At 38.4% G+C, this 19629-nt stretch overlaps 1 protein-coding gene across 1 annotated transcript in view; it reads right to left on the reverse strand.

The window, feature by feature from the left end:
* LOC307156306 (uncharacterized protein) overlaps positions 1-16716 on the reverse strand; it is a gene marked incomplete at its 5' end in the record, with an annotated part of 36172 nt that extends 19456 nt beyond the window's left edge. Inside the window, 8 exons of the mRNA XM_079867599.1 lie at positions 12349-12544; positions 12671-12767; positions 12929-13020; positions 13449-13588; positions 13689-13968; positions 14153-14334; positions 14991-15249; positions 16707-16716. Of these exons, the coding sequence (XP_079723725.1) occupies positions 12516-12544; positions 12671-12767; positions 12929-13020; positions 13449-13588; positions 13689-13968; positions 14153-14334; positions 14991-15249; positions 16707-16716 (1089 nt within the window). The 3' untranslated portion in view covers positions 12349-12515. The remainder of the gene's footprint in view (positions 1-12348; positions 12545-12670; positions 12768-12928; positions 13021-13448; positions 13589-13688; positions 13969-14152; positions 14335-14990; positions 15250-16706) is intronic.
* Positions 16717-19629: the final 2913 nt, after the last annotated feature.

Genomic DNA, 19629 nt, shown 5'->3' on the forward strand with positions numbered 1-19629 from the left:
AAATGAGCCTATTTCCAAAAAAAGTGGAGTATCCCTTTAAGGTTTTTTATAGTGGGAAAAAAATGTTTTCAGATTGTTGAAATTTCACACTAAGAATTTTTTTTTTCTTTTTAGAATTGTTCACTGATAGGTACGGAAGCCCTGAACTGCAACGTAAAAGAATTAAAAAAAAAAAAAATCGTAAAAAAATAAAAATAATAATAATAATTATGAGAATAAAGTCTAAATATTTCGAGATTAATGTCGAAACATTACAAGAATACAGTCTTCTGTAGATGTTTATTTTTTATTTATTTTTTTAAGTAATGCACTCATGAAGTCGAACTGCCTCGAATATGGATCTAAACAGTAGCTTTTTACTCTTATCTGTGCTTTCAACAAAAGAAAATTCTACAGGTGCTAATTACCAACATGGCAATTACCATTTGCTTTAGGACGCCTATAGACGAGCACGAGACTTGCTTGTTGGGTGTTTAGATTGATCTTAAGGGGTTGCCTAAAGCCTGTGAAGGTCCGCTGACACAAACACATCCGTTTTTGGAAACAGTCACAGTATTTGAAATTTTTCAGGGAAATCATTGACTCTTGACTCTTTTTTGAATCAAAAATATTTGCACGCCAACATTAAATGTGGCCATTTAACTAAATGCAGCACTAAGATCGAGTAACACTAATAGAGAGATACAACCACGATGGTACAGTCTAAATCCTGACTGAAAATCCTCGCAGATATCATATCTTTCTAAAAAGGAACACAGTTGTGAAGATACTGCCTTTTCTAGTATCTTTGACAGAAAAGGTAGATTCGAGATCGGCCTGTAATTGACTAATTCTGTAGGATCAAGTTGCGTTTTTTTAACAAGCGGTTTAATCATAGCCAGCTTTAAAGTTTTTGGTACGTATCCTATTGACAAAGATGAATTAATGATATTAAGAAGAGAATCTATGACCTCTGGAAGCATCTCTTTCAGTAGCTTAGTCGGTATAGGGTCTAACATACATGTTGCCGATTTAGATGAATTAACGAGGTTAGAAAATTTTTCCTCTTCTATAGCAATGAATGAATCAAATTTTTCCTCAAGGACACTAGAATGCACTCCCTGATGTGATACTGTAGTAGACGGTTGCATAGTCATAATTTTCTCCCTGATATTATCAATCTTATAAGTGAAGAAGTTCATAAAGTCATTACTGCTGTGTTGCTTGGAAACTTCTGGGCTTGAAGCTTTATTTTTCGTTAGTTTAGCCACCATTTCAAATAAATACCTAGGATTATGTTTATTTTCTTCTAATAGGGTTGGAAAATAAGCAGATCTGGCAGCTTTTAAGGCCTCTCTGTATGCAATCGAGCTCTCTTTCCATGAAATGCGAAATACCTCTAGTTTTGTTTTCTTCCAGTTGCGCTCCATTTTTCTGGCTGCTCTCTTAAGGGCCCGAGTGTGCTCGTTGTACCACGGCGTTGGACTACTTTCTTGAATCTTCTTTAAACGCAAAGGAGCAACTGTGTCTAAAGTGCTGGAAAAGAGAGAGTTAAACATTTTTGTCACAATATCAAGTTCTTCTAAGCAATCTGGGATGCTGAGATGATTATTAATAAAGCAATCTTTAGTGGCAGAAGTGATAGGTCTAACATATTTGTAACACGGAGTCGATTTTGCAGCCTTGGCTAAATGAAGTTTACACAATACAATGATCTGAGATGTCATCGCTCTGCTGCAGAATTTCAACGGCATCAACATCTATTCCATGTGATAATATTATTAAATCTAGAGTATGATTACGACAATGAGTAGGTCCTGACACGTGTTGGCTAACTCCAGTAGAGTTCAGAATGTCTTTAAATGCCAATCCCAATGCATCTTTTTTGTTATCTACATGTATATTAAAATCACCAACAATTAGAACTTTATCTGCAACCAGTACTAACTCTGATAGAAAGTCAGCAAATTATTTGATAAAGTTTGTATGGTGCCCTGGTGGCCTGTATACAGTAGCTAGCACAAATCTCAAACGTTATTAATCATTTACACTGGATAGTGTTACATTAAAGGGACACTATGCAAGTCTGAGTGTTTTTTCTCTACGAGCTCCCCCTAGTGTCTGGTAGTATAATGCTTTCAAACACTCTGTCGTAAAAACGAACTGTTGTCCCTCCCCCCTTGCCACGAGCAACCCAGCTGATCAGCTGTCAACCCAGCTGAGCAGAGGAACCGGCTATTTCAAAACCAGTTATGTCTACCGAGGCAAGTAAAGCAATACTTTCTTTCCAACTGATGGCGATTTTTTTATTTATTGTGTTGTCATGCATACTAGTATTTTTACCGGGAACGAACGATATGAACGAGGCGAACTACTGCTTTCGTGTTTGTTTGTTTGTTTGTTTTTGGGAGAATGGGCATGAGCATAAAAAAATATATATATCGGAGGCTAATATTTGTCTAAAGTTATATTAACAAGGTCTATAAGTTCATCTGGTAGAATGATGGTTTACCTTTGCTTGTCTAAGAAAACATCAGAACGTTTTTTCTAGCTGTGCAACATTTTGCACGTCTGATATTGCCTACTATCAGACGCGTTGACTTAGTGACATAAAATAAAAGTGTAAGTTACACAAATAAAACCGACAGAGGAACGGCCAAACAACTACAGAAATCAAACGTGTTTGCTATGACAATGCTAACATCAAAGTTATAGTATCTAGCGTACTAGTAAGCCCCTAACAGACAGCGATCATAATAAAAACCTTTACAGACAATAGCAAACATCCTGAGGTCGCAATTACTTGAAATTTAAATATTAAACACAGTTTATTCCAAAGATACTTCACTTACAAGTGCAACAGCAGGATCAGCATCCGTTTTGCAGGCTTCTGTTTCTCTCAGTTCTCACCATTCTGAAAAAGCCGGTCCGATATATTTACTCGAGTCTGACTTCTTGCTCGGTCAGTCTCCCGTTTCCTCTTTCGTTGGTCCTCCGACAAAGATTTCCTAGCTTTCTGCTTCTTTTTTACAGGCTCAGCCTCAGCCATAACTCAATCTATCGTTGCCCTTTGCTTATAGCTAGCCCGCCGGTGCTTGAATAGGGGCGTGTACGTGTGCAGTGCCGTCAAGCAATTCGTTACATCGCGAGACCTGATATCACGCGATACTTCCTGACACCGACCCGCGTCCCAAAGTTGCAAGTGAGTTTTTTCCGCTCTCGGGCACCAGGGGGGTGCGAAACCACCACCATTCAACCCGAAATAAGTAATATAACCATTCCACTGACTCCGAAGCTGTTCAGTTAAGGTTAAAAAGTTACCTAGAGCACCTTTAAGCACCAACACTTCAAAAGAATAGACTTCTTAGTAATTCAAAAAATATTAGTATAAATTACAGCAACACCTCCCCCTTTGCCTTTCAGACGAGGCTCATGTTTATAACAGTAATCTTGTGGGGTGGACTCATTTAAAGTAATGTAATCGTTTGGTTTTTGCCAGGTTTCTGTCAAACACAGCACATCTAGATTATAGTCTGTAATCATGTTATTAACAACAAGTGCTTTTGAAGAAAGTGATTGAATATTCAGCAACCCAAGCTTTATCATTTGCTCATTTGTATTATATCCGTTTTTTATTTGTTGAACATCAATTACATTTTTACCCTTAAATGGGTTCAGGAGTTTTTTGTATTTACTAATTCGGGGAACAGACACAGTCTCTATATGATGATATCTAGGTGAAAGAGTATCTATGTGATGGGATTTATCTGACCTTGGTGACGTGAGACAGCTAGCAGACGGTCGGTTTAGCCAGTCTGTCTGCTTCCTGACCTGAGCCCAAATTCATGTTTGAGCTCTAAGACTATGTGCCATTTTACTAGAGAGAAGAGCAGCACCATCCCAGGAGGGATGAATACCATCTCTTTTCAACAGGTCAGGTCTGCCCCCAAAACTTTTCCAATTGTCTTTGAATTCTATATTATTTTGCGGACACTACTTAGACAGCCAACCATTGAGTGAACACAATCTACAAACTATTTCATCACTCCGGCAAACAGGAAGGTGGCCAGAGCAAATTATTGTGCCTGACATCGTATTTGTGAGTTCATACACCTCTTTAACGTTAATTTTGGTGATCTCTGACTGGCGAAGTAGAACATCATTAGTGCCGACGTGAATAATGATCTTAGAGAATTTACGATTAGCATTAGCCAGCACTTTTAAATTTGCTTTGATGTCAGGCTGTCTCTGGCTCCCGGAAAACATGTGACTATGGTGGCTGGTGGCTCTATTTTCACGTTAATAGAATAGTAATAGAATCACCAATAACTAGGGCACTTTCAACAGGATACACAGTGGGTGTTTCACTGAGGGGGGAGAATCTATTTGTTATGGTAATCAGAACGGAAGAGTGGTGTTTTGTCCCGTGACTACAACGTCTCACGGTCACCCAGTTGCCCTGCTGCACGGGCTCTACAGCCGGAACCGAACAATGTACAGAGTTCACTAAGCTAGTGGCATCCAAAGCAGTATCTAAAGCCCTTGCACTATTACTATCCTCAATTAAAGTTTGGATGCGTGTCTCTAGTTCTGAAATCTTCTCCGCCAGTCTGACTATCTCCCTACATTTATCACATGTAAATCTTTCATTGCTGACAAAGAATGCTATACTATACATGTGACATGAAGTGCACGTGACAATAACAGGAGAAGACATAACTCACCTTGTTTGTTGACTGATCCTACTCACCACAGTTGTTTGATTTCTAAAATTTCACGCGACCGCGAGAAAAGACGACAAGAACGGATGGCAGGTTAACAGGCTAGCGACATACTAGCGTGTTGTGCTTGCGATAACGATTTAGATAAAAGCTAGCGATGTCAGATTAATGTGATATTATACAGTATCTAATATATGTTGATGAGTAAGTTAAATTTAGCAAATAAGAACAACAAGGAAGGATTTTAAATAGAGATTCAAAACAAGGCTATATGGAGCTTACAGACACAGACCAGCAGCAAGGCAGCAATTTTGTCAAGGTAAAATGAATGTACAGGGGTTTTGTGTGCAGTTATGATATTTGAACTGATTTTTAGATTTGGAAATAGTATGTGAAGGAAAGTAAAATAGGCTGCAAATAGGCTTTAGTATATATATATATATATATATATATATATATATATATATATATATATATATATATATATAAGTGGACTTTTTATATATATATCTCAAAAATGTGTTTATAATGGGGAAATGCACATAACCACTCTAAAAAACTGGTCATATATCACTGTAAAAAAGTCCACTTATTTCAACTTAAAAATTAAGGTTCAGCTGCTGCCTTACATTTTTAAGTAGAATCAACTTAGTTGTACAAGTTATATCAACTTAAATTATATTAAACTGACTTTGAAAAAAATCATTTTGACTTATGTGATAATGTAAAAATATAACTTGCCATGATTTACTGATCATATCATTTACTGTATCCCAATGGATACTTTCTGTAATATGAACTTAAAACATCTTAATTTACAAACCATTGTAATCTGACAAATATAAATAAAACTTCTATGGCAGCATCATTTGTTTTGCAAACAGTCTTAAAACAGACGGAAGGAACAAACAAATAACACCTCAATGCAAATGATCCAAATGTAAATACAAGAAGTTTCTACAAACCAATGATTTGAATTATAAAACGATGTGGTGCAAACTAAGTATGGAAATGACAATTTCTGAAAGCAAAGAATACACAGACCTGTGCACAGGTTTTTATGGTAAAATTTTACAGGTTCAATCTGTAAACATTTGCATTAGATATCATTAGGGTGCGATTTGTGAAAAAAACAGAGGGGGGGGATGTTTTGAAACATTTTTATTCATGAGAACATGAACTTCATCACTGCATTTGCAGAAATTGTAAAATCTTTTTTCTTATTAACTCATGAATAGCTTATCTTTCCCCACACATATGAACTGTGATCATGCACAACGAAAAAACATTCGTTATTCTTAAACAGAATTAAATCCCCCTCCCAGTACCATGGGTAGTGCCACTTGGCTAGACATGTCAAAACACTTATTTATGAATGTCAAAATTAAATGGCACAACGTAGTGTCAACTTAAACATAAATAGGCTATAGTGTAGACCTATGCATCATACTAGGAAAACAATCTGCCTTGATGACGGATTTCCGTCGTCTTTTTCTGCTTTACTGTGGGAGCGTCATCTGCGGCATGTCGTCCCTCTTTTACCCACATTTCTGCAAATCTCCGGGCAGGGAAGTAGGCAACCCCTGGCCCATTTATGGAAATGAACAGTAGGTTGTTCAGTGTGGAGACGTTTGTTTGGTTTCTTTCGTCTGTGAGAATACGGTTCATGGCGCTGAATCCCCTTTCATACTCAGCTGTTGACACTGGGAGTGTGGAGACAGTGATGAGCAGATTGTCTCCTGTGATGCCATGACACTTGAATTGGTGGAATTCCTTGAGGAGTATGGTACTGGTTGCAGCCTCAACAGCGAGAGTCTTCTGAATGGTGAGAAGTTTGTTGTCTCCATATAGGATGCGCTCGTCTTCATCAGATGGCCAATTTGACGGATTTAGAGCGGCTGCATCAGAAATAATTCCGTTATCATCCAGCCTGCGCTCAATGTTGTCGGCCAGGGAAATGAACAGTCTTTCACGAAAGACCTCTGCCTTCCGATGATCACTGTCACTTGGCTGAGACACATTCACTCCCTAGAAAGAGTGGAAACTTTCAAATTCCTCCTTCAGGCCTCTTGCGTTCACACCATCTGCTTGCCGCATAGACCTCAGTGTTCTCAGTGCAACACCCACCTCAGCACTGGCACTGACAGCTGTGGCATCTCTCCTCTGCAGAAACAGGGACAAGGCTTGCAGGGTTTCCAGCGCATCTTTTACCAACGCCATCTCCACCAAAACAAGCCACTGTGTCATTTTACCATGAATGCCCCGACATTTGGCTCTTTCCACGGAAGATTTGGATTTGTCTTCCATCAACACTCCAAAGAGTTTGACCAAGGCTGGATAGCTTTGCCAGAGAGCCGTCACAGACATGCAGGATGAGGACAGCCAGCACACATCAAATACTCTTCCTATCCTGCAAGCGTGCATGCCCAGATCGGAAGCTGCAGACTCAAACTCTCTCATATGTTTTGGGCTTTGAGAGAAAAATGAATACAGAGAGTCAATGAACATCTGAAAATGGCTCGCCTCTGTAATATGTTTACAGCATCATGGACCGCAAGTTCTAACTTGTGGTTCATACAGTGAATGACGGTCAGGTTAGGGTTGATCTTCTCACGTAGGAGTGTGGCTGCTCCCCTGTATCGGCCCATCATAGCAGCGGCCCCATCTGTTGCAAAGCCAATAAGCCGGGTGCGCAACATGTCTTCAGAGATGCCCCGTTTATAAAGGCTTTGGAGCAGGATGCAACAGATGGCCGATCCAGTGCACGACTGCAGCTCAACAAGTTGAAGGAAGAAGTTGCAGACCTCACCTTCATAGGGAATCCTAATGTAGATGATTAGGCATGTTTTGTTTGACACCGTTGTGCTCTCATCAGTGAGAATACTGAACTTATCAGTTGAGTTTTTGATAAAGTCCACTAGCTGAGTTCTCATTTTTTCTCCAATAAACATGAGCATATTACGACAAGCCTTGTCAGAATGCAGCATACATCCCAGGTTTACGCCATTCAGTTGTTGCAGTTCCTCAGATGCAGTTGTTGCAGATCATGTAGGCTGTACATATGCAATTCTCAGTTACTTTTAAAGTCTTCTCATTGTGTTTTCTCCACAGAGCTGCACTGTTATCTACTGCCTTTTCAATTGCTGTCTCGCGTCTTCTCTGCAAAATTCCTATGCATTTGATGTGGGACTGACACTTTCCATGTCTGCTTATTTTGTCATTTAATTAATTTGCAGACTTTGCTTTTATTATTAATAAATGCAGAGTCGATGTGAAGCCTCTCTTGTGTATATGGGCCTAAATCTCTAATGTCAGAGCAAGCTGTACACTGAACTGATCCGTCTGAGGTGACAGCAAGACACTCTCAACCCTCTCTCCATTTTGCAAAGCGCCCCAGCTCAATGCAACCTCCAACAATAGCCTCAGAAACCGTATGGTCCTTGTTCATTTGAGTCAACCTGGGACTGTGAGTTCTGCTGAGGCTGGGAGTTGCCGCCCATCCTACCTGTAGTAACATTCTCATTTGCAGTTTTAGGATTGTTTTGTGACGGTCCTGTAAAATATGATGATATGCTGCTCTGGACCCTTTTCATTGTTCCCAGCTAGCTAGCTAGAGTTTTCGCGCTGAAATAACCTAAATATTTGTACTTGGTGACATTCTGAAAAGCTGTATGGATCAAAGCTAATGGACAGGATCAGATAAATTAGCCGCAATGTCATCTATTATCTCAGAAGGCTAGCGCTCAGGGCCGGCCCGCGGCATAGGCGGAATAGGCAAATGCTAGGGGCGCCACTCAACCATAGAGGTGCCAAAATGAGTGAACGAGTGATTTTTTATTTTACTTTTATTTTATTTTTTTACTAATACTATTTTAAAACCATAAATTCGAAATAATACCAAATAAAGCAAAAAAAAACTCAAACTTAACTAAGTCCCCCGACTCCGGTCCGGCGCATCAATCTTCCCCCACCCAGCGAGTGCTTGAAGTGCGTCAGAAACAGAGCGCGCGCGATCAGTTGTTGTTGGTAATTTGTTGTGTAGCGTCGCCTCTCGCCACATCCAATGTATACAGCATTGCTTTTGTTTGAGGGCGCTTTACACAAACACCCCTGTAGAAACGGGCCTGGCAGCTCGCGCCAGGTCTAGACCTATTTTTTACAGTCTATGGTCTAGACACGGTGAAAGTTTCCTGATTGTGACGGATGGCCGAATTTACATGACACATTATAAATTAGCATTATAGTCTGCAATAGATACAGTGTCAAAAAGAAAATTAGTGGATAAAAGGGGATAAAGACAGAGGTAAAGTGATGGAATGAATGAACAGTTTATCTAATTGCATAGTAGTAAGATACTGTAATTTAATGGCAGTTATTTTTACCTTAAACTTTATGCTAGCAGTTCTGAGTTCTCCAAAGGCCGCAGACAGTGTGATTTTGTAACAATCATGTCAGTTTTTTAGATGCATTTAGGCCTACTATCACTTTTTTAATTAATGTTTTACTCTTTGTGCAGGTTTGGGGGGATATATGTTTTTTTTTGTTTTTTTTTTTTTATTGCCAAAATTAGTAATGTATTTATATACAGGTTTAATACAATAGCAATGTTTTATGTAAAATTCACATTAAAGAAGACATTTCTCAGTTTCATTCATGGTGAAAACATGAAACATGCCATAGTTTAGTGGAAGATTGCTACCATAAACTGGAAAACAAACACTTTTCCTAGTGCTCAATGAATAGTTTGTGCATGAATGACATTTGGACGATGACATCACTGTTTTATCCAGAGTATATATAAATGAACTAAATTAATAACTTATTTACAACACAATTAAACCATCACTGAACTTACTTAAGCTGGACTATGACTCTATTTTCTTCTAGATCTGCTGTACAGGAGTAGCAAACTTTTTTTGCGCTATTTTCCTGTTATCACTGTAAAATTGCCTTGAAATAATCTGTATTATAAAAAGCGCTATATAAATAAAGGTGACTTGACTTGAATACTAGATGTAATGCTCTTGCTATTTGTGTTTAGGCTGTAATGTATGTGTGTATATATATATATACAGTCAGGTCCATAAATATTGGGACATCGACACAATTCTAATATTTTTGGCTCTATACACCACCACAATGGATTTGAAATGAAACAAACAAGATGTGCTTTAACTGCAGACTTTCAGCTTTAATTTGAGGGTATTTACATCCAAATCAGGTGAACAGTGTAGGAATTACAACATTTTGTATATGTGCCTCCCACTTTTTACAATAGTATATAAACTGAGAAAGTTATGTACATTTTGAGGTATAGATGATGAGATTCAAAGAAGATTAAGTCAAGCAACCCAGGTGTCTGACATTAACCTTTTGTCTTTATGCACCTCCTGACCACTGGGCAGTTTCCCAAGTTAAAGGAACACGCTTATTCAGGTTATTCACCATATCCCCCAGAGTTTACTGCTCCCAATAAGTGACAAAATAATGCCAACATTTTCCTATTTACATGTTGTGATTTGTATAGCCACAGCATGTACAAATAACAAGGTCACATTAGACACAGCCATCTTTTAACCGTATACATACTGGGAACTATATTCTCAGAAGGCGAAGCACTGCTACTTGGGCGAAGTCCCAAAAAGTTGGCGTGTTCCTTTAAGCTCAAGGCACAGCTGTGCCTTTGTCTCTATGATAATGTGAAGGTATGGGCGATACTGTCAGGCCAGCCCGTTCTCATCCCAAGGCGTCGTATACTGAAGCTTTTGACATTTCGTCTACATCGAACGCACATGGCACCCTTTAGCGTCAATATGAGATGCAGATAGATATGGGCCAGAAGGCGCCTCATAGCAGTCTAACCCTAACCCTACCCCAGACCTAAACCTACCCATAACCGAACAAAGCTCTGTGCATCTCATATTGACGCTAAAGGGTGCCATGTGCGTTCGATGTAGACGAAATGTCAAAAGCGTCAGTATATAACGCCCTAGGATGAGAACGCGTTGGTCAGGCTGATTGAATTAGCATCTATGCATTTGAATGACACTGTTATGCTGATGAGAACAGGGCTGGGGAAATTCCGGTAACGGGCTGACTCCTGTAACTGCATTTGCATGCTTTGTTCAGAGAAAACTGGTGGATTATATTATTGACCGCTGCAGAACTCTGGTCAGGGAGTCGGAGTCATCAGATAGAGTTTAGTCGTTTATTGCACAAGAGTGACCATATACACATAATAGTGTACTTGAGGTAGTCTCTGAAACAAATAATATAACAGAAATAAATATTCACAGTCTAAAATTATTCAACAACTTAAGAGATTGCAAACTCAAATATAAACATATCTGTAAAGTGCACTGATGCATGGAATATAAATCGAAAAATATATTAGTATGAGTCTGTAATAAACTGCATAATAAATTGACAAAACACCAAAATGTGGATTATAGAAATTGGACTGTCTCATTAATACAGGCAGTAATAAATGACAACCAGTGAAATATATTATCCACGGAGAAATTCACTTCAAGCTAATAACAAGTAAACATGAACAGTACGAGCCGCGATGCTAGCGGGATAATCCGCTCGTTAAGCAGGATCAAATTACACTCAGAAAGATCGATAAACATCAACTACAGCACAAACATGGTCTAACTTAGCGCAGTTGGGATACAGAATGACAATCTGTTATTCACAATATACATAGAAGGAGCACTTACTTTGTCATAAACTTTCTCTTGCACATGAACACTGCACATGAATGCGTGCACGCGATATGATCGCTCAACTGGAGTAGCTTAGTGAATAGCCAATTACGCTGAGTTCGTATGTGCTGAGAACGCTGCACTACGTTATTTGCTTACAATGCAACTTAAAATATCACACACGCAACCAACTTAATATTTAAAGGGACAGAATTCACAACACAGAGTGTCTCCCCCTCTATGTAATCCCTCACCATTGAAAGGTATAAACTCTACCGTGCTGAGCTATAGTCAGACTTGACTCTCAATAAAGAGTAACTTCTGCTTGAAAGATATACCAACGTCTCCTGGTCTCCTCTTTTATCTCAAAGTTTACAACATTGTCAAGCAGTGATTGGCCAGACCTATGAATGACGTGGCATTAGAGTCTTCTGGTTGAACCATCACATCCAAAGGTATGTACTATGTTTCAGGAATGGCACAAAGGTGTGTGACTGTTCAAGTCTCTGTCTTTAGATCAGTGTGTTCAATAATGTGCTTTTTTGTCCTTTGTTGTGTATCTTTGGATTATGTTGTGTGGTAAATAAATCCAAACAATCAAAAAGCCATTAGCTATTGGCTAAAAAATCTATCAAAAAGCCATTAGTCCCACCTGATAGGGCCATTATGGGAGGGTATTTGTCTTCCCAGGTGTGAAACACATCAATATGCATGATGATTCACACCCTCCTCACATAAAGCTTTCTTACACAAAACATGTCTTACAAATTTTAAATCGATATATTGTTTTATCTGAATGAGGACGCAGGATGATTTTTACATAGTTTTGAAGCAAATGCTGAATACAGTGTAATCAGACTTTAGCCATGAAAATATCACAAGTAACAGAAATAAGCACAAATGTCAGAGCATGTCAGAACACCTCCAGGCCCAGAAAACACCTCAGACCCCAGAGGGTTAACAAGTCAAATCAAGTTTAATAATTTCACTTTATACAATACAAATTACTTCAAAGCATCTTCAGAGTTCAAGCAATTTTCACCTACAACTTTACTTGAATATTCAATGTTGATCACGTAACTGAAGAACTGATCCAGAAGTTTTCCCGTCATCGCCTCTTTCTTTGAGCACACTGAGCTGTAAATGAAACGTTCATTACATCATCACAACATCGTTTCCATTTCATTTGTAGAATCCATATTCATTTTAATAAATTTTAAATCTAGTTCAGTTTTCCAGTGTTTCTTGTATGAACACACTCACCGGGCGCAGCTTCCTTCCGCATCACTTCCTGTTTGGGCAGTTGAGACCAGCGCAGCATCACGTTAGAAATCCCTCTTCCCGCCAGAGCAGATTCCAGCTGAAACAAGCACATTTATTACAACCGCTCAGATTTCTGTATGTATGTATGTCTCTCTCTCTCTCTCTCTCTCTCTCTCTCTCTCTCTCTCTCTCTCTCTCTCTCTCTCTCTCTCTCTCTCTCTCTCTCTCTCTCTCTCTCTCTCTCTCTCTCTCTCTCACCCCTGTCAGGAGCTGGACTCTCACTGCGGATTCAGACAGACTCCAGCTGGACTTCAGTTTGAGCTTCACAAACGTTTGCTTTAAACACGGACCTGAAACACACACACACATGATGTTACTCTCTATCGTTTAGATCACTGGTTCTGATGGGTCACAGACAGCAGGGGAAAACAAAGATAGAAATAAATATATAATCATGCTTTTTTAGGATCCCAAAATACACCATTGCATTTTTTGTTTTTAGCATCAAAGGCCGTGTGTCTATAATATCTACAGCATTCTGGTGCAAATTCATCTATCACTTAAAATTAAACAGATGCAACATGGATGGATCCTCAAAAATCATCAACAGAACTTCACAAAGTAAAACAAAATATGACCCACATGACATTAAACACAAGTTCAGTTGCAGTGAGGATGAACATGGTTTAGTGTCGACAACAAATGGGTTTTATCGACTGCTGAGAGTATGTATAATCAATAATAAATAGACATTTTTCCATAGTTTGTTTGATCAGACCTTCTCCATAGACCTCCACCTCACACACAGTGAGAAACCTTGTATCTCCAGGAATGATCAGATTCACATATCGACCCTCCATATCGTTACAAGCGTAGGTGGACGAAACACCAGCTGGAATACTAGAAATCACAGCACATCTACAGAGAGACAGAGAAAACTTCATTCAGAATTTATTCTTTCTGCACTTGAGGAATCAGGGATTTCTATGAGTATTAAGCCACTGAAAGAGGGTCTCACATGGGATTGTTGCTGCCGTTGTTCTCCAAAGAGTTTCCGATGCGAATCTCCGCTCCGTTTATTCGTTCCGGACAGCAGTCTCGTCTGTTAGTGACGACCACTTTACTAACTCGGTAAATATGACGCAGATCCAGCCTCCACCACGGGTTAGTCTGACTAGTGGTTGAGGAACAGGCTAACCCTGGATGTGTGAAACCTGGATTGAAGTCAATGGCCTGTTCAGCGAGCCAGCTGTTAATGGTTGATGACTGTGTGACGCTTCCTCCTGCTGCCAAATTACCTGTAAAATAACAGTGTCAATAAATATTTTATTTTATACACATTTACTTAATTCTAGGAATGCATTTCTACCATATCGGTCTGGTTCTAGACTAGAACAACACTCTATAATTATATTAAAAACCACTTCAATGGAATGAGAATGGCTTCAAATTCCAGGTTTTGACCAGGTTGTTATGAATTACCTGGATAAACCACATAGACTTCCACCTCACAGAGAGAAACAATCCTCTCATTTCCAGGAATAACCACAATTACATATCGTCCCTCCCTCCTATTACACGAGTAGCTGTGGGAAGCGCCAGCTGGAATACTAGAAATCACAGCACATCTAGAGAGAGACAATAGAGTGAGTTTATTAGTATGACTTGTATTTTATTCTCTCTAAATTATATACTGTAAATGTTATGGTTTGAAATGTCTCCAAACTTATGATGTTTTTAGGTAAAAAATCCCCAGATGACCTCCTTCTTCCGGCGAGATTCTGAAGTGTGCATCGATGGACACTTTACTATCCCATGAGGCCACGGGAGAGGATTTGTGAATGCCGCACGCTGGTAGGTCACGTGATAATGTAGTACATCCAGATTACATTCATACTACACACATTTATACTATATAGAGCAGGGTTCACCAATCTCGGTCCTGGAGGGCCGCTGTTCCTGCAGAGTTTAGCTCCAACCCCAATTAAACACACCTGAACCAGCTAATCAAGGTCTCATAGGCATACTAGAAACTTTCAAACAGGTGTGTTGGAGCTGGTTGGAGCTAAACTCTGCAGGGACAGTGGCCCTCCAGGACCGAGATTGGTGAACCCTGATATAGAGCATACTTTTTTAGCGGTCGTGAAGTAAGTACTTCAAAATAAGAATGAGAGTATGCGATGTCGGACGCAGCCCAAGATATTCATTTTAGTGATGTCCGATTCATGAACAAACAACTCTTATGACCCTTTGAAAGTAATTTGTGAATTAGCCAACTGGACAAAATCTCTGTAAATAAGAATATATGAGAGAGACTCACATGGGGTTGCTGAAAACATTTGAAGAATCGCTTCCGACCCGAATCTCTGCCCCGTTTATCCTCTCGCTGCAGCAGTCTGGTCTGTTAGTGATGACCACTCGGTTCACGCTGTACACCTTCAGCAGATCCAGCTTCCACCACGGGTTGCTTTGGGACGCTGTATGTGAGCAGGTGGTGGGTCTCCCATCCAGAACGTTTTGGGGATACCAGTCATAATATAACGTCGACTGGCTGGCTGTGCCCCATCCTGCTGCATTCACTGGAATATGGGCATGGGGAACATTTTTAGGTTTACATTTTCTATTCTGACTAGAATTTTGTATATGTGGTTTTAAAGACAATGTTATGAGTTTATGTAAAGCTGCTTTTAAACAGTGTGTATTGTGAAAAGTGCTATACCAATAAAATTGACGACTTTGTAAAGCCGCCTCTAGACTGAACACATAATATGCATGCGCATGACGTCACCGTTTTCACAAATTCACATTTTTGTTGTATACTCGGAGACAATAATGTTGCATTAATGTCAATATCGTTTTCAAAAAAATGCACTTTGAAACCTGTTTTCAAAAGTTTGCATTTTCAGGACCTCAGAATGCTGTTGTCGTATAAATTAACGGCCAAAACATATACAATATGTTATAACATATTCGGTGTTATGTAAATGGCCCCTCAATTCCAGCAGTAAGATGTTTTAATGACCAAAAAAAAAAACAACAACCTCAAGCTATTTCAGCAATCTTGAAAAATGCGAACAGAACAACCTCACATGGACGAGAGTGGACCACCGAGAATACAGAGGACTATAAAATCCACTGAGGAAGACAAAGAGGTCATTTACAAACAGGTGTGAAAATCAAATCAGTAACCATGACAACTCACAAGGAAAATCAAACAATTAAATGCTGCTTTTTCATTTGCGTGTTCAGTCTATAGGCACGTAGTGTTGCAAAGTGACATCGCCAACCACTGGCCTGCCAGCAGAATGCAGCGTTTTTAATCATTTCACTGATCCGAGTGACTGGGAACGTTTTGTTAAATTTATCGTCTGTACTCAAAAAATCGCAAACGTTTCCATTTTTATTACGTCGCTGTTTCCCTGTTTGCCTGCCTGTTTGATTTTCCTTGTTAGTTGTCATGGTTACTGATTAGATTTACACACCTGTTCGTAACAGAGTTGCTCGTTTCCTTCCTTTGTTCTGCAGTGGATTTATAGTCCTCTGTTTTTATCCTTGGTAGTCCGTTCTCGTTCATTTTGTGAGGTTGTTTTTTTTTTTTCATGAAATTCTTTTATTCATCAAGGACACATTAAAACGATCAGAAATGACAGTAAATACATTAATAATGTAACAAAATATTTATATTTCAAATAAATGCAGTTCTACTGAATTTCCAGGTTTGATATTTAACAGGTTTACAGGAATTTAACAGGTTTAAAGCTCGAAGTAAGTCTACAGCCGACAATTGTGAGTCGTTGAGATGTTGTTACAGTAGGTGGGTGGATCTTCAATATTTCATTAACAACATCTGCAGGACTAAATCACTCTTTTTCCACACATCTTGCTGCCCATTTGCAATCCTTTTTGTGATTTTCTCTGTTGATTTGGATGGAAGGAATTGAAAAGCAGCATTTCAGGAATGCTTATTGTAAAAAGAAATAATAAATCCTAAATAGTCTCAAAAACTGCTGCTTCGCTCTATATAGATGTAAAATACCTTGTTCCATTTCTAATTGTACCTACTTTATTTTCATCTTTAAATCCATTGGTATTGAAATTTCCTTTGCATGGACGATTCGAGTTTTCATTATGTGTCTGGGACTGTAGAGCCCTACAAATGTTTCACAGCGGCACATATTAACTAACAAAAGATGTAATAGTGTTTAATTCATGAAATCTCACCTTCTTTTTCATCTGCCTTCATTTGAAGTGGGAAAAACCCTTGAAAGGAGAGAAACAGAATGATGGTCAGTATTTATAGACTTAAATTTAACTTAAAGTCCCTCTGTAGTCAATAATTTTACTCCCTAGCACTCATCTTTGATCACCAAAATGACATATTTAAACGTTTTTTTTCCTTGGAAAAATATGTCTTCATGCCTTAAAATAGCTTGAATGTAACTCGACACCCTTGCCTCATTTAGTATGCGCGGTTCTATGAATATGCAAATGAGCCCCGCCTCCACTCACTCACTCAGCTCAGAGATCCACGGAACTCTGAACGGAGCCCCTAAAGGAACATATATGATGGAAAAATATATTTCAATGCTTTTGCATTCTCTCGCAAAACTTATGAGGAGGAACGCAACACTTTTGCAAGAGAACCCGAATGCATTGACATATCATTTTTCCTCCCATGTTACATTTTTTCCATTTCCGTTTCCTTTTATAGGCTCTGTTTTTGTTTTTTGTTTTTTGTATAGTTAGAGCCGCACTATTAATTGTTAAAAGAGTGCGATCTTGAAATCTTATTCCTAAATGACAACGATCCTCCTGTGTCTATTAAACCTTTGACAAAATCACACTGGAATATTCAGATCTGCGTTTCCAATCACACAGTCTCACTATTTCTGTTACAAATATTCTAATGATCACAGAAGTGCTGGGATATAAGTTTATAGTTCATATGTAAACACTTATGTCTACGGAATCGATAAATCATTTTTTTTTTAAAGTAACTTGAAATTAATTAGATTTTTTTTTTTTTTTAATAAATCAAATATATATTAAATAGACTGCAGCAATTAACACTTTGTCAGAACCTATAGAAAATGACGTGTTATTTTGTTTAGTTGTTTGTCCATAATCATGATCACTATTTGAAACAAAAAAGTAAAGATATAGTATTTTGTTAGTTTTACACTTAAGGAAAAAAATGGCCAATTGGGGACTATTTAGTGTTCTCTAAAATGATGTATTGTATGTTATTGGGTCTTCTGTTAGTGATCTACATTCTGTTTCCAGCTTCATCTTTTTTTAGAAACACCCAAGATATTAGAAAATATGTATTTTACTTACCCAGTAAAAGCAACAGACTCCTGAAGAAAACCCTCATGTTCAATTCTTGATTCTTTCTGCTTTTAAATGATCGTGTTTAAGTGAAGGTTGGTCCAGAGAGAGAGAGAGAGAGAGATTGGTATGTTCAGCACATACCAGTGTGACTTCTGTCAGTCACATTAATATTTCTTCTCCTCCTCCATTTACATATTCCTCCTCCTCTATTTACATATGTCTCTCTCTTTCTCCCTGACTGAAGCTAGAACATTTGTCACACATTTTTTTTTTTTTTTTTTTTTTTCAAATAAATCAGCTTTCAAATCCATGTAGAAACAATCGAACACGCTACGAGATGAATGTCTTTAGTGATTAATGATATCAAAATAGTCTATACCAATGCGGTACCAATAATCTCTTTGGCAGACACTTTTATCCAGACCAAGTCAGGTGAAAAATGACACGTTTGCTTGTTATAAGAGACACCTACTAGTTCCAGGTATAAACAGCAATGAGAACTTTAAGTTATTTACAGTACAAATCCACCAAACCGGATCTCCTGAGAGAAAACTGAGTCTTCCTAAACTATATTAATGTTTTTTTTTTTTAAATTCAACTTCTAACGTGTTCACTTTAAATCTATCATTATTTTCTCACTTATGCCATTCTTTCTTTTCAGTGAAAGTTTTGAAGTGAATGAAGACTGGTTTTTATTCTTTCCCATTTCATAGACATTGCAAGATTACAAGACTTTTTTCACAAGGCATTTCTATGGCGAAAGGCGATAATTTCGTCCATCGCAAGGGGAAGCTCTGTTTCTAATGACACAAGACTGTTATTAATGAAACACTTTAAAATGTACATATTAACACATGTGTTCCTATAGTGATGTATTATTAAACTAAACCAGTGCTTTGGTACATCTGCTGCTCTGTCCACTTCATTTAACAACTTATTTTCCTTATTCGTATTTCCTGTGGTTTTCTTTTAACTTTATGAGATGTTGTGGATTCATGTTAATGTGTTTTGCCAACATCGACCCTTGCCAGAGTAATTATTTAAACTTTTCTTACATCATGCATATTTTAAATGTAATTTCATGTTGGCAAATTTGAGAGATTTAACAGCTTCAGTTATTTAAATTTGATCAGACTCACATATTATAACGCACAAATTCATCAGGCTGCCAGATGGGCAAGCATGTTTGATGAAAGTTTCGACAACATCCATGGCGAGCTTTCTAGAAGTCATTTGAAGTCAAAATTATGAATGTAAATCTTCATGACATGTAAACGTTCCCAAATTGCTCTCTTTTTGCCCCTGATAGACGTGGTTGTCGTTTGAATAGGCATACAGCTCTTTTGCCTACATGTAAAGGAGCTAAGAGCTAAGAAAATGACTTTCTGTGGATGTTGTGACATGCCGATGGAACGAGGAGGGCCAGGAAAGAGGCTGTTTGCTCTCGGACCAAAACGTTACTTTTAGTTGGTCAATTTTTGTCAAAGCTCCATGTGTGATTTAATATTGTTCCTTCCTCAGACGTGTGTTTTCATAAGAGTCCTTTTGTTCCTGACCTTTTTGTGTGTCTTTGAGATGTAAAGTCATCTGAATTTGACCACTTCAGTCATTCAATATTACTATATTTA

The sequence above is a fragment of the Squalius cephalus genome (assembly GCF_949319135.1).
Source record: "Squalius cephalus genome assembly, chromosome: 3".
Classification (NCBI taxonomy): Eukaryota; Metazoa; Chordata; class Actinopteri; order Cypriniformes; family Leuciscidae; genus Squalius; species Squalius cephalus.